At 43.1% G+C, this 24,391-nt stretch overlaps 1 protein-coding gene across 1 annotated transcript in view; it reads right to left on the reverse strand.

Annotated features, from left to right (window-relative positions):
• SLC22A16 (solute carrier family 22 member 16) overlaps positions 1-24,391 on the reverse strand; it is a 963,109-nt gene that overhangs the window by 229,171 nt on the left and 709,547 nt on the right. Inside the window, exon 5 of the mRNA XM_069607763.1 lies at positions 19,295-19,422. Within this exon, the coding sequence (XP_069463864.1) occupies positions 19,295-19,422 (128 nt within the window). The remainder of the gene's footprint in view (positions 1-19,294; positions 19,423-24,391) is intronic.

Consider the following 24,391-nt stretch of genomic DNA (forward strand, 5'->3'; position numbering starts at 1 on the left):
GGGCCTCATTATGACCCTGGCGGTAGTGGTTTAACCGGGCCGGTAGAGCTGCTGGCCCCGTTAAACCCCTACTGCCTCAATACGAGGTACGCTTGCAGGACCCGATAAGGACACCTGGTAAAACCAGGCGTCCTTAGCAGGACCTGCGAGCGGCCCAGCATGCTAACAATGGGCCCGTCATTAACGGGCCTGTTGTTAGCATGCTCCCCATTCCCATTGAGCCCTATGTGGGCTCAATGGGAATGGGGATGGACCAGGTCCGGGTTCCCTGAATGGGGAAATACCAAACCCTCCAAGGTCAGAATGGCCCGGTATTTCCCCATTCAGGGAACCCGGACCCGGAACCGGGAATGGGGGTAGCCATGCCGCAAATAGCGGCATTGGCTACCTCCATTCTTGTAATGAGGCCCAGAGGCTGTACAGAACATGCATAGTTCAGGCCTTCTGGGTAACATACAGGGATACAAATATAAGGCTGTATTTGAACTGGGGATGGGTTTATTACACAACCTTTGGATACAGAGAGCTATACATACAAAGCTATAACCTTTAGGGGAAATCAGTATGCTTCACTAGACTCCCAAAGGGGAACAGAAAAGTCCTGGGCTATTCTTTAGTATATTACAATCCCTCTTAGAAGGCATACAGTCATGCTGGACATATGTAGATGGCATATACTGTACAGATGATAACTTAGATGAACACTTATAGAAAGAGGAACTGATCATTAGGACACTAGCAGTTAAGGGCTACATATTCAATGTCATCTAATCTAAGTTAGCCGATAGAGAAATCATATTTCTGGGGTTTTCATTATCTGGTGAGGGGAGGGGACTTGCTCCACAATTACTAGAGCAATGTGCATAGTTGAAATGTCTGCACACGCATAAGCAATTGCAGGCCATACTTGGCCTTTTTAACTTTGGGCGATCATATGTGGCAGACTATGCGGCATTTGTATAACCACTACATGACTTGTTGAAGCCCAACTTCCATCCAACAGACTGGGAGGGAGAGCATGTATTTGTATTTTATTTGTAATTTATATAACGCTTTCCACCAAAGCGCTTAACATGAATATACTTATAGTACAATCATCATGAATCAACAGACTTTGCAAAATGTTCAGCTTACAACTAGAGAAGGTAGCTTTTAAGGGAAGAGCAACATATTTTTTTTATTTTTTTTATTTTGGCTGGCTGAATATACAACCTTTCAAAATGTAGAATTTACAACAACAAATTAACAATACAAGAGTAAAAAAGAATTAATCAATACAATCACAATCTTATAAAAAACCTGAGAAGAAAAAAAACTTAACCCACACAGCATTTCGGCAAAATTTCAACATTCACTCCAACACCTGGAAAATTGGCCTTTTCATTACCCCACCATAATGCTGGACCTCAATACAGTATAAATATTAAACACTTAGCGCCAAAAAAGGTGATTTGGTTGGAATTACAGCATTTACAAATTGAACCAATGCGATTTGTGAAGATGCTCTAGCATTGGTTATAATGTAGACCCAAATTTCCTCACAGGTTCGAGATGTAAAAAAATAGCAACATTTGCTGAACAGTTGGTTCCGAATTATATCGAGGGCAGGACACTCAACAACCAAATGGCACAATGTTTCCAATTGTGTGGGATCTTTACAGTGCAGACAAAAGGTTTCATTTTTAGGAATGAGACGTCTCCTTCCTAGGATCTGCCTTGTAGCCCATTAATTCAACCGAATGCACAACATTTGGGATCTAACAAACTGGGAAGGACTTTTCACCAGATAGGGTTCCATGGTACGTAATCTTTTATGAGATCGCATTAGGATTTCACCATCCACATACGCTAGACATTGACTACGGGTATGTGACCAATCCGCCCAGTATAGTTTATGCTGGGCTTTGGTAGGATTCAGTAGTAGAAGTTCAAGAGAGATATCAGCACTGGATGAAGCTTCCATTACATACTCATTCCATTTTTTGGCTACATTGAGACAAGGAGTCAAAAGTTGTTTTGCAAGAATTCCCAACACATTTGGAACAGTAGCACTGATAATACATTTTCTATACAAAGAGCAGAATTTCCACACCACCTGGACATATAATGACAAAGAGCCCAATTCATGCCGGAGTAAAGGTAATGGAGTACATTTGGGCAGTTTGAGAACTGTTTTCCAAAACATGGATTCAAGGTGTTCCCAAAAGAGTCTTGCCTTCGGAGCTCTTGTTTCAGCTCCGTAGATGGTAATAGGGACCACTTTTAGTTGGTAGAAATTTACTATATGGGCTAAAGTGAACTTCCCATATCTATGCAGCAAAATTTTAGCTTGCGACGTTAATGAGCGCATTTTGGCATCCAAAATGGCATCAAAAATGCGCTCATTTTGCCACTCTGTATAAGGAAGACCGAGGTATTTGTATTGGGACACTCTCAATACCTCCTGCTTTTGAAGAAACCATTTAAAGCTAGCTGTCTTTTTCTTAGCAGAGGGAACACACAAAACTATTTGAGTTTTAGCTAAATTGATAGTGAGATGGTTCTCAGCCACATAAACTTGAAGTTTGTCCAACAAATTTTGCAGCCCACGCGGAGAGCAGGATAGTAAGACAAGGTCATCCGTGTATAAGAGCCAGGTGATTTTCTGTGACCCTAGTTTGGGCGCATCAGCAATAGTGTCTTCTAATTTCAGGCCTATGTCTAACAAAAATAGATTGAAGATCGTAGAGACCAGAATGCACCCCTGCTTAAGTCCCCGGTGTGTTGGAATCGAGGCAGACAAGGTACCATCCAAAGAAAGTCTAACTTGCAAGGATGTGTTCGTATGCAACAATTTGATTAGTGTAAGTATGAACAACGGACAGCCATAAAGTTCCAATTTCTTAAAAAGCAACTGACGTTCGACAGAGTCGAATGCGTTGCTAAAATCAACGAAAGCAATATATACATTTTGTTTGAGGTTGGCATACTTAGACTTAATCAAATTGAGAAGAAGCATATTGGGGGACGTCTCCAGCCCAGAAACAAAGCCCGCCTGGAAGGGATCTCTCTTCCCTGCATTCTTAATCCAGTCGTTCAAATATTGTGATAAAATACGACTGTAAAGTTTGCCCGGGGCATCTAACATTGCAATTGGACGGTAACTTTGGGGCTTGCTGCAGTCACCTTTCTTAAACAGAGGAATGATTATCGAATGTGTCCATGTTTTAGGGAGAGATTGCGTGAAATTGATTTGTTGGTAAATCTGAAACAATATCTCAGTCCACAACTCCATATTGAGCTTAAAGGTCTTATTTGAAAGCCCATCGGGACCTGGGGCTCTCGATTTACTTGGAGATGAAATGTGGTACCGAATGTCCGCTCTCAGTATTTGGAGGTAAAATGGTGGAGTGGGGGTCTCCTCCTGAAACGGAGAGGCTGAGACTGGACATGCATACAATTTCGAGAAATGCTCAATCCAGGCTGCTTCAGATACATTATGACTCTGAACTATTGTTTGGGGTGTATTAATAGCCTCATTGAGAATCGTCCAAATGTGCGCGGTGTTTTGATTACACAACAATTTCAGCATGTGCTCTCCGTCCTGTTGCCAAAGTGTGGCGCGATGTGTCCGCACCCAATTTCTATAATTAGTCTTTTCTTTGGACAGCGCAGCAATAAAGCTCTGCAGGGAGTAAAGAAACTCTACGCCTTAATGCTCGATATTCAGTTTTTTTTATTTTTGACCAGTATGTCGAATGTATGCCTTCTTGAGACTAGTGGTTTATTGGTAGTCTTCTTATTAACTACATGTTTCTGCATGAGATCAAAATAGCATGCATTAGTGCCCTCCCCAGTTAGTCACGAGTGGGCAAAGGCCGAAGTAAGGGAATTTGCAAATCGGATAAGGTTTTCTTCAGACCATTTAATCCGATTTACCTGAGGGTTTGCTCTCACAGTTCCGGAGTATTTCATCAAGGACTTGGACTGCTCTTTACGCATAGAGTACCAGGAGCTATCTAGTAGGTTGTGATCACTGTCAGCAACAGGAACTATTTGGAAGTCATTAACCTGCGACATTAGTTTAGAGTCAACATACAGATAATCAATGATAGCTCCAACCTGCCCACACTGCCAAGTAAAATTAGGGGGGCTATCACCCACATGGGATCGATTGAGCATAAGTAGACCACGAGATGCCATCAAATGTTTCCACTGTGCTTGCCTGATGGACTCACCAACTTTGCAAATTAAGATCACCAGCCAACACCAAGTAAACATTATCAGGCAGCATGAAAACAAAATCTAGCAAACCTACAAGGTCATGAAAAAATGTTAAATCATCAATTCCCTGACTGTTCCAATAGATGTTAACCAACGCGTACAGGGCAAGGCCAACTGAGATTAACGTCAGTTGCATATAAGGATTTGGTGAATGAGTGGCAATCATTTTAAGACCAGAGCCAATTTTGATACAAGTAATCAAACCCGCTGTGGGACGACCCTTAACCCCCTGCAAGGCTGGAGTAAAATGCATGATATGATCATGCCAAACTGGAGACCGGGTCAGCCAAGTTTCTTGCAGAAAAGTGATATCATATTTACTTAATTTAGAGTTGGGGTTATTAAACAAATGAGAATGCCCACGTGTATTCCACGAGGCAAACTTTACCAAATCGAACTCGCACTGCAGCGTTAGTTAATGTGGTGTCTCACAGTTGCAAACACATTTAGATTGCAAGGGTTGATCACGAACCACACCATTAATTAAAATTGGCTTAAGTGGTGTACATTTGTCAGCCTCAATACTGAGGGTAGGCCCCAGCAGCAGAACAAAGCCCAGGTCAAACAATTGATTCTTAGCAGCCCAAATAATGTTACGCACCAACTTTGAGCGTAACTTCAGACAAATGATGGTTAGAATAGTTTCATTCATAAATTCAACTTGCACAATATCAGCTGTTCCTATATCCTCAAGTTCTTTCACATCAGAAAACATTTCCAACACACTATATCTGTTGAGTACAAATTGGGGGTACGGTGCAGGACGGCACCCAAGTATTAACGTGTTTGCATTGTGGTCTTGATTAGAATTTGGCACTGGAGTTTTCAAAGTTTACTTACGAACTTGACTCACTTCAGACATTTTAGTTTTTGTTTGCTGTTTAATCACTTCAGGCATTTGAGTTTTTGTTTGTTGTTTGGGAAGCAAAGATTGTAGTAACCGAGCAATCTCATCCCCCCTGCCTTCAAAAGAGTCATATCGGGATTGCCCCACAGTATTTGAATCCACGACCACTGCCTGATAATGGTTGCAACATTCCTTAAAGGGTGCATCTGGAGGAAGATTTTGTCTTTGCACCATCTTTGCCTGTCCCTCATGGTCATTTGAGGGCTTCGTATTCAATTTTGAGGTTACAGAAGATGGCTCCTTATCACAAAAGGTCACAGCTTTAAGCATAGGGTTGGGGGCACCTATTGTGGGCAACTGAACAAACTTGGCCATATAAGCGTCAACTTCTCTTCTGATTTCTTCTCGCCTACCCACTCCGAAGAAGAGTCTGCTAGCCCTTCCTGCGTGGGAGAGTCTGGAATAGTGTTAGAGTGAAGCTGAATAGCATCAACAAGGTTGTCCAAAGGAGCATATGGCTCTGTGAAGGGTAAAGTTTTTAGCAGCCCCATCTTGATTGTTTTTAGATTGTTCAGTTCCACATATTTTTAGCCGCTGTGGCTGTAGAAGCACTTTTGGTTGGAGTGTTCAAGGCTCTAATAAACTGCTTTGTGGAGCCAGTCACTAAGTTTTTCTTGGCTTTTACGTTCTTAGATTTTGGCTTCAAAAAGGCGGCTGTGTTACTCTCAGTGTTATCCGAGACTAAAACCTTTTTCTTAGGGCAGCCAATTACCCCCTTTGACGGTTTGGCAAATATAGTATATATTTGCCTTTCCGTATGGTTAGGCAACTGAGGGGTGCTGTCAGTCCCCTCATTGCCAGACGCAAAGGGGTCGGTGATTACTTCAGAAAAAAGGGGTACAGCAGAACCCGTTTTTGGCCCTGGACATGGATCAAGCGATTGAATGGGGGGACATTTAGCTATAGGCGAGGTAGCTCTGTCAATATGAAGGACTCTTATTGGAGAAGCGCTCTGGTCTCTTGTCTACCACGTTCAAATTCCCCCGCACCTCTGGGCAAAGCTTGCCAGGCCATGATAGTAGAGATCTGCGCACTTTGGGCCGAGATTTTATCATTTAGTGATTCAAATAATTTCACTAAAGTGCTCAGAGTGGTATTCATGGCTTCACACACCAGATTCACCACTCTGTTTTCTCTGGGAGAGGGCGACCTGTACTCTTCCTGTCTTACTTGCCTTGGTGTAGGTTACAAAAAGGAGGAAGAAATATTAGACTTTGCAGGGCTAATGACAGGACACATATTTGGCGAGAAGGATAACTTCTCAGAGATGGTTTGTGCAGAGTAATCAGTGTGCATAGAGTCAAGATCTATCACCGCAGCATCAACAGAGGAAATCACAAAACTCCTGCTGATTGAGTTAGCAACCGAGGTAACCGAGGTCCCTCGTCCCACCATATTATTAGAAAGAGAGCATTTGCAAATGGGTTTGAACGTTGTTTGTGCATCATCTGCACCATCCATTGCAGTGCCCACATTGACAATCAATGCCTGTTTAGCAGAACAGGCAGTCGGGGGGGGGGGGTGGGGGAGAGTGTCATCCACTCTATCCACAGTTGCTGCAAACAAAACACGTATATCTGTGGCACTAAGATCCTTTAGGGCTTTTGGACCAACAGCATTGGATACCACTGATAAGCTTTTTGGGGTGGAACAGTTTTTTACAAAGAAAAAGCTTTTGTGCGAGGTTGTACGTTTCTTCTCACCCTTCACACTAATATTAGAACTAGAAGGTTGCACAGGCATATCTGTCCGTAGTGTCTAATAAGGAGGTTTCATGCCTGGCAAAAGGGAGGGCAATATACTCGCAACAACGTTTTCCAATAATGAAAAGACAACAATAAATCACTTAGCGTTTCTCTCTCAGAAGTATTCAGAAAACGTCAACAAAAACTTAGGCGCTTTTGCCCATAACAGCTCACCCAACAAATGACACTTCAGTGTTGACTCAGAGAGCGGGAGCAGTAGCTTGAGCAGAACCGCTCACACAAAGCTTCTCGCTCCAAAGAGAAGGAAAAAGGCAATAACAGCCAGGGAGAAGTAGAGCCTGGAGCCACACCGCACGACGCCGCGGCGAAGCGGCAAAGTGGGACTCAGCGTGGACTCCACGTGTGCGAGGGTGCTGTGCGCGCGGGCTCCCGCTTTTATAGCACGCCCCCTTGAGCGCGCTGTAATGTGAAAGTGCCTATGAATAAAGCAAAATTAAATATAAGTATATAATTACTGGAGATATAGTATAGTCCAGTATAGTCCCAAGAGGATCAGCAAAGAGTCAGCACCTTGTGGGGCACGTCGTTTTCAATCCAGTAAAAGAGTTGTGGAGACGATCCAACGGAGCAGGGGTCCTCGCAAAGGCAAAGCGGGACTCAGCGTGGACTCCACGTGTGCGCGCGCACTGTGCGCGCGGGCTCCCGCTTTTATAGTACGCCCCCTTCAGCATGCTGTAATGTGAAAGTGCCTTGTGGGGCATGTAGTTTTCAATCCAGTAAAAGCGTTGTGGAGACGATCCAACGGAGCAGGGGTCCTCGCAAAGGCAAAGCGGGACTCAGCGTGGACTCCAAAATAATGAATAAGTAGTAGAATGGAGGGAAAGAGGAAGAGAGTTCCAGTGAAGAGGCGCAAGCAGTGAAAAAGAACGAAGGCACGACTGAGCACAAGGGGGTCGAAAAACTGATAACAAAAATTGAGCTTGAGTACGTAATACAAGAGAGGCAACATAGAATGACACAAGACAGGAGAGATACTGGGGGGCAAGTCAATAGAGAGATTTAAACACAATACAAATAACATTACATTTCAGACCTGAGTGAAAGGAGAGCCGTCCAAGAGAAGTTAGTGGCAAGGAAATAGAATCACAAGAAGAAAGTATAACAAGCAAAGAGGCATTAAAACAGATTTTAGTGGGGCAAGACGAGAAACGGGGAGACCGAGATGTAGGGTAGAACAGTACAAAAGATGTGACAAAATTAAAGAAGAGACCAAATGTTTAGGGGCATTGAATGTAAGAAAAGGATAAGATTTCAGAATATTAAAAAGGTGAAATCGACAAGACCGAGAAATAATAGAGATATGATTAGAAAAAGTTAAATCAGTATCAAGATAAAGACTAAGATTATGAGCAGAGTCCGCATAGAAAGAGAATCGGAAAAGAAAGAAAAGAAGGAGGAGAAGGGGGAGGAAGAGTGTTAGCAGGGAAAAAGAGAACTTCAGTTTTAGAGGAATTCAAGACAAAAAAATGGTCTACAGATCTAAGTCTTTGTGGCTGAAAGACATGCAGTAAAATTATCATGAATAGAGGGCATGAAAGAAGAAAAAGATAGAAAGGGTCGGCCATCATCCGCATACAAATGATGGGAGATCCCGAAAGAAGAGATAAAGTCTGCCAAAGGGGAAGTATAGAGAGAAAACAGGAAGGGTCCAAGGACAAAACCCTGAGTGACACCATGAAGAACAGGTAGGGTATTAGAAGATGTCCCTGCCCAAGTGACTGAATAAGTACAATTAGAAAGATAGGAACGAAACCAAGCTAAGACAGAACGAGAAAAAACAAACGTAGCAATAAGAGTGCGAAGCAGAGTGTGATCCAGTGTGTCAAAAGCAGCTGACAAATCCAGTAGAACGAGAAGAGAATTTTTTTTAGAGTAGTGAGAAGAGTCACAGACTGAAAGAAGAGCCATTTCCGTAGAGTGTAAATGTCGGGAACCTGACTGAAAGAGAGGATAGCGTTCTCAGTAACAAAAACAGAAACCTGAGAATAGACAAGGTGCTCAAGCAATTTAGAAAGAAATGGTAGAAGTGAGATTGGCCGAAGGTTTGCTGGTAAAGAAGGTTCTAACGAAGGCTTCTTCAGAATTGGAAGCATTGTTGCATGGTTGGAAGATGAAGGAAAATTGTATGTGACAATTGAGATGTTAAGGCGAGTAGTGAGGTAAGAAATAAGCAAGGGTTCACTTTTGGTATTAGTGAAGAAGGCATGAGGTCAGAGGGAGAGGCTGTAGGATGGGCATGCTCTAGAATAGACAAAGTATCAGAATTAGAAATAGATGAGAATGATTAGATAGTTGGAATAGACAAATAAAGTGGGGAAGATGGAAAAAAGTTGAAGGCAGGGGAGATGGAACAGTAGCCGCTAGAAGAGTGGCCACTTTTGAAGAGAAGTAGGAAGCAAAGTCTGAAGCAGTTAAGACAGAATTGGGAGAACAGTCAGATGGAGAAGGAGAAAGAAGAAGAGAACGTGTCTGAAACAAGCATCGAGGATGAGCTGCTTGAGCACATAAGTGATCAGAATAATACAACTGTGTTGCTGCCTTAAGGGCCTCTTCGTATAATGCATGGTAGGAAGAAAAGGATGAAAGGTCTGAGGTAAGCAAAGAGTTACGCCAGTGTCTTTCAAGACAACAAAGAGCTTCACACATGGAGAGAAGATGAAGAGTGAGCCATGGTTGAGGTGGCTTCCGAGAAGGGGAGAAAGAATAAACTGGATAAAGAGAATCAAGAGAGAAAGAAAGAGAAGAAGAAAGAACATTGGCTGCTTCATCAGCCGTCAAAGTGAAAAAGAGTGAAACGAGGGAGACTCACAAAACAAGATGAGGCGAAAAGGGAGGTATTGAAAGCACAGAGATCATGACAAGAACAGATCCGAGTCATCGGTCTGTGATAAGTGTGTTAAAGGGGAAGGAAGAAAAATAGACAGAGATAGAAGATGATGATCAGAAGAGTAGATAGTTTGAGCAACCAGAGAAGAAGTAGATAATGATGAGACAAAGACAAGATCCAGATATATGAGATGGCTGAGTAGGAAGAGCAGAAAGATAATAAGAGTCAAGAATAGCAAGAAACGGAAGAGAACAATGAATAGAAGAAAGATGTAAGTTAAAATCCCCCAAAAGCATGAATGGGGAAGAGAAAGGGCAGGATAACCGACAAAAGTGCATCCACGTTGTCACAAAAAGTAGTAACAGGGCCAGGAGGGCGCGAGATAACTAGAAAAGTCAGTGGGTAAGGTTTAGAGAAAGCAACCAAAGAGTATTCAAAAGAAGACAAAAATTGGAAGAGACAGAGAAATAGGAGTGGAAGTAAACGAAGAACAAAAAAGAATACCAGTTCCATGTAGTATGTAATCATGTAAAGACAACACCCATAGCATACCATTCACATGTCTATACAATTGCTGAGCTAAGATTTGCTCCAGAAGGAAAGATTATGCTGTTGTACAAATGATAGTGCAGAATCCAAACAGACTGCACCAGTTTAGGACCAAAAGAAGGTGAAAGAACCTGGAAGAAAGTTGTGCTGTATATCCAAGGACTGGGTGTACTGCCAATTGAGATGTGCTATCTTGTAGCAGATTAAAACTGTGTTGTATTGCAGCAAGGAATCTACAAGCAGACAGATGTGGTAGTGGACATGGTACATATCGTCCAAGAGGACTTGGGAACTTTACAGGGTGAACAACAAGCAATGCTTGAACTTCTGAAGATCAAAGACTTCCTGGACACACACTCTGCAGGTGTTCTAGAATGGTCTACATCACATGGTCAGAGCAGCCGGCAGAACTGAATCTATCAAGACAACCTCAAAGACAGGCCATTTCAGAGTCTACCTATATGTTGCTGAGTGTACCCAAGAAAGCATTCTATGGAATATCAGCATGCTACAAAGAATTCATGTCATGGACACTGCATGGGATTCTGAACATTCCCATGCTAGCAGAAAAACCTCTGTTGTGTGAAGAAATGCAGTCCCGGGGCACAATGCAAGTCGAGAAGCAATGGATACAAACGCTCTATGAGGTGCCCTACACCCATGTATGTGTGACTTGTGAGGTTTTTATGGTACAACTGTATTCCCTGAAGAACTGTGTGGGAACGCCCCATATAAGATGCAAGGACATCCTCAAGTGCAGCCCATGTGAGCAGAATTCAAACTCAACCAAGTGCATGCTGAGTGCAATTCAAATGAAAACGTTCAGTAGCAAAGCTATGCTACTACCCAATGTATCCTACATGTGGTGTGCCAGTAGGGATTGTGATAATCACAGTCTCAAACATGATAAAGTGATAAGCATGATAAAGTGTTGCAACATTGTTTTCATCCACCAGTGCGGACTGAGCTAGTGCTATTGAACTGGCCTGAGTTAAAGCTATCACCACTGAAGTTCCTGCAATTATCACTGAGAATGGCATATCTCCTGGACATGAAGATACACATCACTAGCACCACAGAGACCTTCGTAGAAGCAGCACACAGAGCGATGCAATTTGCCAAAGACCTGCTGCAGAGAACACCAGATTGGCCAAAGGAGATCCAAGCCATGTTGTAAAGCTCTGCTCCATCAAACGGAAGCTCCATTCTGGGATCCACAACGGACTGGCTGACAAAGACATTCTTCTCTTTCAATCCACTGAAGAGTACTTTAGACCTTTTTTCGAAACATAGGCTGGGGATCACTCCTGTGTTCTACATTCTCGCAGCTGAGTTCATCCTGATCCTGATCATCTTTTTGTTTTGTTGTGACAAGTAGTAGTGAACTTGTTCAATGCACCAAAGCTGAATCCTGACAAACAAAAGAAAACAGTTTGGAACTTTTTGTGTAGCGAACATCTACTCGTCCTTATCAGCGATCATCAGCGGCTGAAGATTTTCTGCTGACCAGTACCTGCTGCAGCTGGTTCATCTCAAAAAGAATTGTTTATGTTTTAATATGTAGCAACTAGTTAAGATTCTAAGTGTATACATTTGAGCAAATAAGTAGTCTGACATTATTTACATGCTCTTCTGTCTCTTCACTCTTATATCCATGTTACCTATGATGCCTCCACGGCTTTTTCTATGTCTCATGGGGGTGGGGGTGACATGCATTCCCCATGTTTGCCCATATTAGCCATGCTTAAAATGGCATGTGGTCTGAGCCGCAGGCCAGGCCTTCTTGCTAAATGCACAGTGCACTGAAATACTTTCATGTTTAGTGAAATACAAGCCGCAAGATTTGCTTTTGCATGTTGTGATGAAGTACACTAGAGTTTTTCCAATAGCCCGGGCTGCATGCCAACGGCCTTGAGCCGGGTACATCGCACTTTTATTGTATAAACATTGCCGTTCACTACTGCTGTAGGCTTCTTCTGGGATGGGGGCCAATATTGTTGCAAAATACAAAACATCAATAACAGCAAACATTGCAACCTATCGAATGCAGTCGTTTCTGTAGTTTTATTCTGTACTTTTAACCAGGTTTCTGTAGTTCGCTGACACATTTGTTGGAACAATTCCTAGGGCTTCATGACGACATGTCCTTGGCCAATATTTACACAAGAAAGGTGCTGTCAGCTAAAACATATGTGCTGGCACAATTCCTAATAGCCGATGACGCTTGTGTCCTCGATATATTGTTTAGAACAGTTTTCAGTGCTGGACGAAGTTTGGGGAGTGTAAGCGTGGTATAGCGATGGCCCGAAGTGTATATGAGAAAGTAAGCTCAGCCCCTGCACACAGCTGTTCGGAGTGGCAGAGCAGGAAGGTCAGGAGGCAGATGGCTGGAATTCTTTTTTAAAATGTGTTTATTTTATTGTGTGATTAGTTTCAAATTTAAAACTTTACACACAAACACACACACACACACACACACAGGCACACACACACACACGAAAAAATTGCAGTTATTGTTAAAAAGAGTATCATCACAAAAGGAAAATACCAACAATTCATAGACAAAAGAACATTCACATAAACTTCATATAACATATTTAAAATACCATTTGTAAATCCACGGGAAATGCTTCTAGAAAATTCATAACTGAGATGAGCAAATGGTCACTAGGCTCAACCAACAATGACGTCCAAAGCATTTTCCATGTGACCAAGGGGCGCTTTTTAAAATACAAATCAAAAGAGGCTTTTCGAAGATTACATAGACCAGCACATGTTTTAGCGTTTCTCTTGACCGCATACAAAAGCGACAAAGGCGCTCTACCACAGGGGCTTTATTGCGTGCATCAATAACATCTTTGGTTGGCAATAGAATTAATTTCAACCTTAACCACATGTCTCTTGCTTTTTTGGATGGGTGTTTTATCATAAAGTTCTGCAACGCATTATGTGGTTTTATATCCAGACTGAAATGGTCAAAAATGTTATAAGAGACCAGGTGTTTACGATTCAGGATCCAGTCTATCTCGTACAATTTCCTCTTGATTTTGTCAGGAGTACATTGCAAATCCTCTACCAATTGAGAATTATGATCCAGAATATCCCGGGAGTTGCTCATCCATGCATTTAATACCCCACATTCACCCCCATTGAATTCCTCCTTCAATTGTTCAAAGAGAGAAAAAAATGGGGGGAATAATATGCTTCGGAATAACAACATTCTACGAGCATTCTACGTCAGGTAACTTTGACCTCCAGAGATACAAGTCCCAAAATGTGGCGCACTGCAGCAGAAGGAATACCTCCGGGTAAGGACAATACACATTTCCATATAAAAGACTCAACCTTAGACCAAGCTACACCTTCTTCATGAGCCTCAGCCCCATACATCACCCTAGGGACTATCATTTGGTTGTACATCTTAATGTCTGGCAAAACCGAGAACCAACCATATTTCTTGTATATTAGTCAAAGTCGAGTTGCAGCCGCGAATGCTTCCTGCATCAGAGCTTTGTTCGCCCTGGTTCGCCGTACCCAGTGATTTCCTAGATTTAAAGAGGACCCCAAGGTATCTGAATTCCTGAACCTCCTCCAACCTCCTCTCATTTATGTGCCAGGCAAAATTCAGTCTGCCAGAGCAAATAATTTGATGGTTTACTACCAAAACCTTTGACTTGGGGACATTGACTGTCAAGCCAAGATCCGCAAAGAAGTCCCCAGCGGCTTTTAGTGATCTTTGCAGGCCTGTTGCTGTATAATGAAGTAAAACCAGGCCATCCGTGTACATTAAAGACTGTAGTTTGAGCAAACCCAACCTTGGAGGGTTGACCATTGGGTCAACTAGTGCCGCCCTTATTCCAAATATATACAAATTAAAAAGAAAAGGGGCAAGCACACATCCCTGCCAGAGACCGCGCGCCACATAGACTCAAGCCGAATACTTATATCTGTGTGCAGGGACTCCAATATATTGACCAGACACTCTGGAAAGCCCCACAACCTTACCATCTTCCATAATCTGACACAATCCACGCAGTCAAACACCTTGGAGATGTCATGGAATGCCAAGTAAAGGCCACGCTTGGCCAACGTCGCTTGCTCACTCAGCAGGTAAATTATATGGCAGTTTAGAGAGGTACTTGTGCCTTTTTTGCGAAATCCTGACTGATTAATGTCCAGTTTGCCAGATTCTCTGGGCCAACCTTTCAAAGCACGAAGAACTAATCTAGAGAAGATCTTGTATGTCGCATCCAAGATGGAGATAGGGCGGTAGTTTCCAGGATCCCCTCTATCTTCCTTTTTGAATATCACTACCACAATGGCCTTGTTCCAATTTGCAGGGAGCTGGTGAGTAGCAATGATATTCCTAAACAATTGCAATAAAACCTCTGCCCATAGAAGAGGAGAAGACTTCAATGTTACATTGGTCAGGCCATCTGGGCCTGGGGCATTCAATTTTTTTGCCCTCCTAATTGCATTGGTACCTCCAGGTCTACATCCAGGCAATCCCACTTGGTCCTAAGCCCCACCACCCCTCTACCTTCTTGAAATTTAGCAGTGGCCCGAGGGGGTGAGAATACAATTCCCTAAAATAAGACTCCCAGTGGAGGCCAGCTATTGGCTGTAATTGCAAAGTTGTCTGGAACCAACTACCTCTAACGAGCCTCCAAAGTTTAGATAGGTCGGAGGAGCCAAGCGCCGACAACATGCATTCCGCATCTTTTTGGAACAATCAAAATCTATACCTTTTTATGCAATTTGCATAAGCCAACTTCAACTTCTTTATATTTTCATGTGCAGCGACCCCTAACTTGGCCGCTTTGCTAATATCGCCTCTAAGACTTCTTTTTCTTAGGTCCGCAACCTGCTGATTAAACTTATGGGCAACATCAGCAGTATTAACGTTGCCGGACAAAGACTTTAATGGAATTAGCATGCATAATGTGTTCTGGAAATAAGCATCCGCATCAAGAGGCGACATGTTCATAATGGTACCCCCCACAAGTCCATGCTCCACTTTAGTATTGAAACAAGCTGGCAGCTTTGGCCACCATATTATGGCATGGTCGGTTGGTCTTATCTCAATCAATGTCGTTGCCACCAAGCCAGGGCTAGCCATAGACAACCCCGCCAGTGTAAATACCAGCTGCGTGTGATCACTAATCACATTACCCATCCCCTCCAGCAGATCGAAGCTGGCACACAGCGAGTTTGAGACAAACACATAGTCCAATGTAGAGCTAATACTACCATTCGACCAAGTGTATTTGGGAGGCCTATCACTTCAAATATTACTATTTAACAGTGAGAGATCACACAAGTCCATGCAACCATGTAGCAGTTTCCCTCTATCTCTAGCTTGCTGTGAGAAATGTCTAAGAGTAGCCGTGGAATATACATGTGTCAAATAAACAATTCACTAAACGCATTCAAAATAACACTGATAGAGCTAATTCAAATCCATTAACCAGTTTAGGGGCCACCTCTTAATGGGATATTGGGCCTCATTACAAGTTTGCCGGTCTGGATTTAATGGTGCCGGTAAAACCGTACCGGCACCATTTTCCGGACCGGCAAACCACGAGTTCTGCAGGCGGGTGCCGTCCCACCCACAGGTCTGACCTGGCGGGCGGAACAGCACCCGCACGCAGAGATGCACAGAAACACCGGCACCATTACGACATGGTGGAGTTCCTATGGGACTCCACGGGAATGGGGATTAACCGGGCCACCAAGGCTGTAATGCCCCGGTAATTCCAGCAAGTCCGGAGCCCGTAATTCACTACGGGTCCGGCGGCAGCCTGCCGGTTTTACCGGCACGGCTACTGCCGGACTCGTAACGAGGCCCAAATTGTGAAGAAGAGACCCCTGTGATTCCCGCGTACCTTATGTCTTGGTCCGTTGACGGTCCAGGGTTGTCAAGAAGCTGGCATCCTATCCAGTCCTGATGATGTATAGTGAGGGTGTCCACACCCAGTCCCAGTCCAGGTATTGGGTACTAGCCAGGAACAGGAAGCAGTCTCCCAGCACCAGAGAAAGGACTGCACTCGTATTAACGTGGTCCCAAGCTGTGCAAAGCACTGGACGTGGAAAGTCCAAGATAAGCTTAAGAATAATGTGAGCAGAAAGATAGGAGAAACAAGCAAGGTCAAGCAGGGAGAGCCGTGGGCAAAAGGGAAACCGGAACAGAGCCAAGAGAGAAAGGACTCAGCACGGCAGAAGGCAAGGAGTCAGACAAACAACAGGAGCAGGTTCCAGAGGAGGAGGCTGGCAGTAGAATCAAAAGGGAACGAGCAAGGGAAATAGCTGGAAACAGCAGCATGGACTGAGCACAGGCTCAGCAGCGTAACCTCTGGGAAGGAAGAGGTTGTGATGCGCTGGAGCAGGCATCTGCCTTGTTTTTATAGTGCTCGGCAGCCAGTGGGAACTCTGCACTGGTTAACGGGTTGTCCATACAGGGTTGGATTGGCCCCTTGGCCAAAAAAGAAATTGGAAAAATAAAATATATATTTTTGGGAAAAAAAATACCTGCAACGGCATAATTCATCAACGCAAAGTAACACATGTTACCTTGCTTTGATGAGTTATTTGCATGCATGATGCGTGCATCATAAATTATGATGCATGCATCATTCACATGCTGCTGCAGCATGCAAAGTTGAGGGGCCAGGGCTGCCGCCGGGCCGGCGGCTGTCACTGTGCCGCCACTCCAGGGGGCACGGAGTCCCCTGGAGTTGCTCTGCTGTTGTATTAGTGATAAATATGCATTAGTGATATTAGGGATAAACAACCAATTTTAGAGTAGAATAAGCATCAATTTCGGACTATGTATTTTGTCTTTTGCAAGTTGCAGTAATAGCATGTTTTTTTTCGCCCGTTGTCTCTGTTAGGATCATCACAAGACATTCCCTCTCGGTGTTCTCGGTCACTTGACAAAATCCTTGTGCCTAAAAGCTTCTGTACAGTGTATAAATATTTGACCATAGCACATCAAGTGGCCATTGACTTCATTGTGCCACAATGAATGCTTTGTTGTAATGTGTCCATCTTTCCCGTCTCACTGGCATGCTGTTCAATGTTTGTTTGCATGTATGAGGTATGAGTGCTCAGAGTATGGGATGTCCTGTGAGTGCGCTGATATCCCTATTTTGCCAAACTCTGAAGTTTGAAAGTAAAAGCATGTAGGCTTGACATGCGGCCAACTTTGCACCAGACCTGCAGATGTACTTAGCTGGTCTGCTATTAAATCTCAGTTACCAGTTTAATGGTATCCACTACAGATTAATTGCTCATTTTACTATCACCGATATGATAGCTCAGTGGGTTGAGCGCTCGCTGCTGCGATGTGTGTGTGATCTGCAGGTTCGAATCTCAGCAAGGCCATCTCAGCCTTTCATCCTTCTTAGGTCGATAAATGAGTACCAACACAGGCTTGGTGATATTGTATGCATATTTGTTCTATAAAAAAGAGCTTAAGTGTAAGTGCTATACAATAACATTATAATTTGGCCTTGGACGTCTGCTTGCATTCACAGTAATTTGACAATATGGATCTATACACACAGATATTAATGATACATATGGGATCCATTATTGTATGAAATGTATATCACATTAGTGAAATCATAACCATATTTCTCGCAGTGTGCTGAGGAACAATGCTATTTGATGCCACTTCCTGTTTTGTCAAGGGGTGAAAGGTCATGTTTCATCGCTTCCCGGTATGTTACTTTGGGGTGGGGTCAAATGACATCACTTCTGGTGATGTCATCAGATGTCAAGGGTCGTGAGGCGGGCCACATTATTTTAGGTGTCCTGGCCTATTTCTTGTCCCAGTCCAACCCTGTGCCCATAGCAACAACCCAAGCCATGCACACAGCACATGCACGGAAAGCAGCCCTGGTACTGTCGGGCCGCAGTGATGAAAAGATGGCGGCCCTCAGGAACCGGGCAACCCAGCGGGAAGCGTCAAGAAAAATGGGGCAGCAACCTTCAGCGGGCCCCGTGGGGGAAAGGCATGTCGAACCAAGAAAGTTAGGTGCCGTGACAGACATTTTCCCAGTTGATCGGGTGCACACCATGTTTAAACCCTGGTGCTCAATCTATTTGGATACACCTGGCAAGCACTCAACCACACGTCCACCAAAGTTACAGGGACTCACATGTGCTTGAATGCCGAAGATACTTATGTCACACTCTCCTCTTCACAGTGCGTTTGTGGACAGGGCCAGCAGATGAAGGTGCAGGTGCTTTCACCCAATTGAACAAGGAGCCATGTAGCGATGTGTCTTGCGTGCAACAGAGATAAAATGGACCCAAAATAATACTGAAATGTAGTAGAGAGATGCTCACTAGGTCCTATAAAAAGACCCATACGTACAATTGGTGCTCTAAAGTATAGTATTTGAGTATGTGCTTGGTATATGATGTTAGCAATTGAAGCTGTGAAAATGTAAATTACATATTGTGACAATACCGTGCATATCAGGGTTTACCTGCCATTGGATGGCATTACTTGGGCATTTGTGGTCACAATAGTAATATGATGGCAACACCTGAAACATGAGGCTGCATCTTACATGTATTAACTATACCAAATATATGATATATGAGTCATGAACTGCAATTAGGATGCAGGTGAGGTTGCTCCAAACTTGCGAGCCTGCACTTGGCACACAAGGGCACCTACTGCACATACTATTGTGCCCCTTACATGAGTAGACTACACCAGGTGTGAGACTTCATATGGCATCAGATGGCATTTCCAAGGAATTGATGGCTTCATTTGGCTTAAGATTGTAGCACCTTGACATGTCAGTCTCTGCCTTGCACATTATACGCACACAAGTCCCTGCATCCAAATACAGTAGAAACAAGTGATTTATTGTAACTGTAGGACTAATTACCTTTTGTATAATTTGCAATTAATATATTTTTATTAAGCAACCACACTTGATACGAATGACACTGAAAAGGACAAACCTGAGGGATCAGCATAATTAATCCACAGATCAAAGCACTTAGCAAAAGGAATGGAGCCAAAGTATTTCTTCTGCCCAGATTATCCATCCCAATGCAGGCTATGATGTATGCCGGAATCTCCACAGCGCCTGTCAATTCAGAATGTGTTATCAGTGAGGTGGATGACAGTACTCCTTTACTTCGAATAGCATTGTCTTGGTATGCCAAAAAGGTCAAGCAAACAATGCTGAAACTGATGCCATAAAATCATAACGTTGCATTACATGTTAATCAGTGACCTTTCTTTTCGGGGAAAGGTTTGGAAATAGTAATGGGCAGCATACATGCATGTTAAGTTAACCAATCTTTTGCTCTTAATAGGTTCATGCAATAGCAGTGTGTGTGTGATTTTATGCCCAGGAAAAGTAAACAAATGAAGCAGGGCAATGAGACAGAAACATATAGCAGTTGGTATAATGGCAACGTAAGCACGGCTTTCAAAATATGATTATACAGCACTCATGTCTGGTTGCATCCACACTTTACCGAATGGGCATATTTTTCATGCGAGCATTAGCCAAAGTGGCTCAGATTGGAGTATTCGTGGAGATTTTTTTTCCCAAAGCATTTTATTGATTTCGATTTTAATTTAATATAAACAATATCAACGTGGAAGTGCAACGACACTCAAGGAGAAACAATAATAATTCTGGATCAAACGGTTCCATCGAATTCCTAAACAAAACATAACTCACGCCGACCCTACCCTATTTCCCCTCTCCTCCCTACAGTACCATTCCGTAACTTCCCCCTGCAGCATCTACAAATATTGTCTCCATAGCTTCTCGCACAAAAAAATCGGCTTGGGTTGCTCCTACTGCCTACATATAGACCAGTAGTCATTCCTACAAGCAAATGAAGGTTTCACACGTTATCTTCACAGAACGTTTCATCACCTTCAAATTCCAATTTACCAAAGAAAAGACTCGAGTATACTTCATACCCTCCGCCAGGACATCACCAGGACGGCTCATAGGTGGTTTGGCAGACTTAAGAATATACATCTAAAGAGATTCTGGGAGCGACCTGGACTGCATAAAGACAATCTAGCATGCCTAACCCACATAGAAGGTTATTAGAAAGAAATACGGCATAGACGGAGCTAGTACCTTTTCCAACAATACAGTAGAAACAATGAAGCACAACATCAGCTTCCAAGGTTGCTCCACTGAGGCCTCCTTTGTTGGTTCAAGGTCAAACGTTACATTCATTCCCACATTAGAGTAGGGTCTGGTTAAAATGGTGATAGAAATGAGAGAGCTGAGTGCCTCCACCACCCAGAGAGACCCATGCTAGGCAAATCTAATTAAGTAGCAAATCACTGTGTTAGCCACAACTCTGACCCACTTCTGCACTACCTCACTAATTGTTGGCTGAATGCCAGACTCCTCAAGAGGATCACCATAACCTCATTCCTCAAAGAATGCCACACTGTCTGTAATGGCAAATTTACATCCAATATCAAACGTCCCATTCGAAGAAAAAAGCCTGAGAAACCTAATCACCTCCCAGCTCCAAGCTTACAGTGAGAGCAACCCTCTTTTACACAATTACCAGTCGGGCATCAGACACTTAGAGGGATTAAAACAACTACTCTAAGCGTTAGAAGCCAGACATTGAAAACATGCATACCAACAAGGCAGTCACCCTTCTCCTACTTGACCTGTTGGCATCTTATAAAACTGCTGACCATGCAATCTTACTCCAATGTCTACAGTTTTAAATAGAACGATAAGAAGAAGCATTAGAATGGATCGCCTTTTGTGAACAACCATGATGCACACATATGTGTGGGACACATGGCTCTTCAACATGTATAGGAGGCACTGGCATCAATCGTTTGCTACACCTTTTCCTTTTTATGCATATGAGACTCACATCCTGATGTGTCTAGTGGGAGAAAACATCAGCATGTTGTTCGTAACTGAACACAAGGGAAAAAATGCTGTGCGCCACTCCTGGCAATTATCCATGAGTCCTCCACTGGTTACTACTAGGAACACAAGGAACATGAGCATCATCTTCGATGCACACCTGAGATTTAACTCTCAGACTGAAACTGAAGTCAGATCTGCCCTTTAACAGGTGCACACCCTGAGGAAAACGGTATCCCTCCTCGACTTCCACCATAAGACTGAGGTAGTGAGAGCGTTGATATTCTCCCACCTGGGCTACTCGAAACAGCCTGTCCATCAGCCAATCCACACATTCTAAAACTCAAATTAAACTTCTCCAGAACAGAGCGAATGGGCTGATCGTCAGTGTGAAGAAAAATTACTTGTTACCTCGGCTCTAAGATTAGTGACTTTCGAATAAACAAATAGTGTTTTTCAAAACTATAAGCATAAACAGAAAGAGCACTGGAACAATGGGCCCAAATACCTATCCGTGCATATCCAACCCTGTAAGCCACTGAGGAATCGCAAGTGTGAAATAATGGGGCAAATTTGTACCAAACCAAAGAAAGTGTGCTGTGTAGGTAGGATGATCACCTACCTTTGCCATAAGTTGTGGAATGACCATCAGAATTTAGGGCATGAAAAGTACTTTCACCACTTTTAAAAGTCTCTGAAAGCCTCCCTAGTCCTCCACGCTTTCTGGCTCTGACAACAGTTGGCACTAGGGAACTGCTTGTTGATCTGAATTTCATTATCTATCACCATCCTCAGCACCCACACACATCCTTGTGGACACTCTCGCCCTCAGGGCCTTCCATTGTATTCAATCATTAATCCAAAACACAACAACTGCAGCCATATTTGGTCCGGCAATGGTGATTAAGAACTGCCATATAGCCGAGTGAGGTCCACAAAGAGGCCAAACCCAATTCTTATGTTAACATGCATTTTATTTCACACACATAGATTTTCTCCTGGGGCCAATACAACATGTAGGCTGTCAGGACAGTCTCTTCCTAACAGTTCCAGAAGTGTCAAGGTTTCTTTATAAATTCTGTAAGGTTCAGGTTACTTACCCATCACGCACAGTCTCAAATGTATTCTCTCTGGGTTTCTTCCTGCTTCCCTCTGGTTGTGGTGGGATACAGCCACCTCCAGTAAACCGCATAGTCCCCAAGACATTGTTGTGTCTCAGTCACAAGCTGCTGCTAGTAGCAGAGCTCCTCTTCAGTGATGAAACAAAGCCATCTGTGTTAATCTTCTTTGGCTTCCGCAGATGGTCTCATCAGGGCTCATCACATCCCACTCCTAGGGTTCTGTATTCCCTCTTCACCACCTCTGTACTCTTGCTCCTCCACAACGCCATGCCACATACTTGTTCCTCCTCCCGCCTTCAGCTTCAATCCTTGCCTTGGGCCAAGCGTAATGTTTCCTAACTTCATAATTTCACTAACTAGGAAATTGCTAGCCTCCAGTACTTCTCAAATTTCCTTGAAACCTCTTCCTGCTGTTTTAAAGCAATCTCATCCTCCAGAGGACTCAAGGCAAATGTCTTTATTGAAACAATAGAGCTATCTGGATGCGTAGGTCACCACACTCCAAACCTTTTAGTTATGCTCTAACAGCTATTTTATAAATCAATTAATTAGACCATAATATGGTCAGTATTTGACTATTGATAATTTCTCACTCCCTGCCAACACGTGTTTCGAGACAATGACTCTTCATTAGGGCATAATCTAAATGTTTAAAATAAGATTGTAAAAGAAATAAAAGATATAATCCAAAATGAAAGATGACAAAATCCTACCAAATGTTTTAACAAATAAATAAAAAGTGAATTTGTTATTATTATTATAATTATATATTGTTATTTATTGAGCATGGATTTAGCTTCAAAGGCAACAGATCTGACTATATGCAGATGACTTTCTGGCAAAACTGCAAACCCTGAGGTGACCATGGCTTTCCCTACTGACCACTAAGTATAAGTAAATACTTGAGAAGATTCCACTAACAGAGTTCCTACAGATGAGTTGGCAATCCATATCCCATGCATTCAGTGCAGACCCTTATATCTTCTTTAATGCATTGATCCAGTGAGGAGTTTATTCTGGCCCAATTGGTATCTGAGTGGCATTCGCTAGATCTAAGATCTGGTATAAGATGGGAAATGGATCCCTTATATTATGCCAAAAGCATAAACTGCAAGATTGCGCCTACACAGAATACAGAAAATTTAGAGGAATTTTAGCAGAAAGCACTGGAAACATGCTCTGCCCACTTGAAATGAAGCTTTGTCCCATGTTTAAATATGCATAACTAGCGCCCATCCAGCAACTGCTCTACACAAACTTTTGTTGACAACCAGTTAGAAAGATACAGGAATTATGTTACTCTGGGGTCAGGAAATTGGAGACGACCTGTGACTGGAAAGCTGGATGAGGTGTTGCCACAATATACGACTGACATCATTAAATTGGAATCGAAGGGCCTGTTTGATCAAACATCTAAATTGAATATACTGGACACCTGAGAGAATGCATTAGAGGAAATTAAGCAAAGACAATTCATGCTGAAAATGGCAGAAAGCATAAGGAAATGTGAGTCACCTAATCTGGTTGTGCCACAAGACCAGTGACTTTTGGAAAGAATTGTCGGAGAGAATAAATCTTGTTCTGGAAACGGGCATCCTGATGAATGCTATCCCTAGCTATGCATCCTTGTTCCCAACCCTGTCACCTCATAGGTGCATCTTTCCCCCTATACCCTGTGTGACACCTTCCAATCCATATAGTGATCCTATACTCAATTACCCTGTAGGTATAGGTTTTGGCTCTGTCAACTGTAGGTCAGCTCTCAAACAACTCACTAATATTCCCAAATCTATTAAAGACCTCAGTATTGATATCCTTGCCCTTTTTGAAAAATTGTTATCTGATGACTGCACGACAGCCATTCCCCTTCCTCGAAAGTACAATATCCTGGGTAACAACCACACTGTGAAATGGGTGACCCCAGTGTTCACCTAGGAATTTCTATATCACCACCGCCTAGGTCGGTCCCACCCAATCACTTGAGAAAATGGTTGGTAAACTACTGATCAATTACAACACTTCTGTCACCATCTGTACTGCTTAATGTCCACCAGGATCCAGCT

Source organism: Ambystoma mexicanum, chromosome 4q, assembly GCF_040938575.1.
Source record: "Ambystoma mexicanum isolate Mex_15411 chromosome 4q, UKY_AmexF1_1, whole genome shotgun sequence".
Taxonomy (NCBI): Eukaryota; Metazoa; Chordata; class Amphibia; order Caudata; family Ambystomatidae; genus Ambystoma; species Ambystoma mexicanum.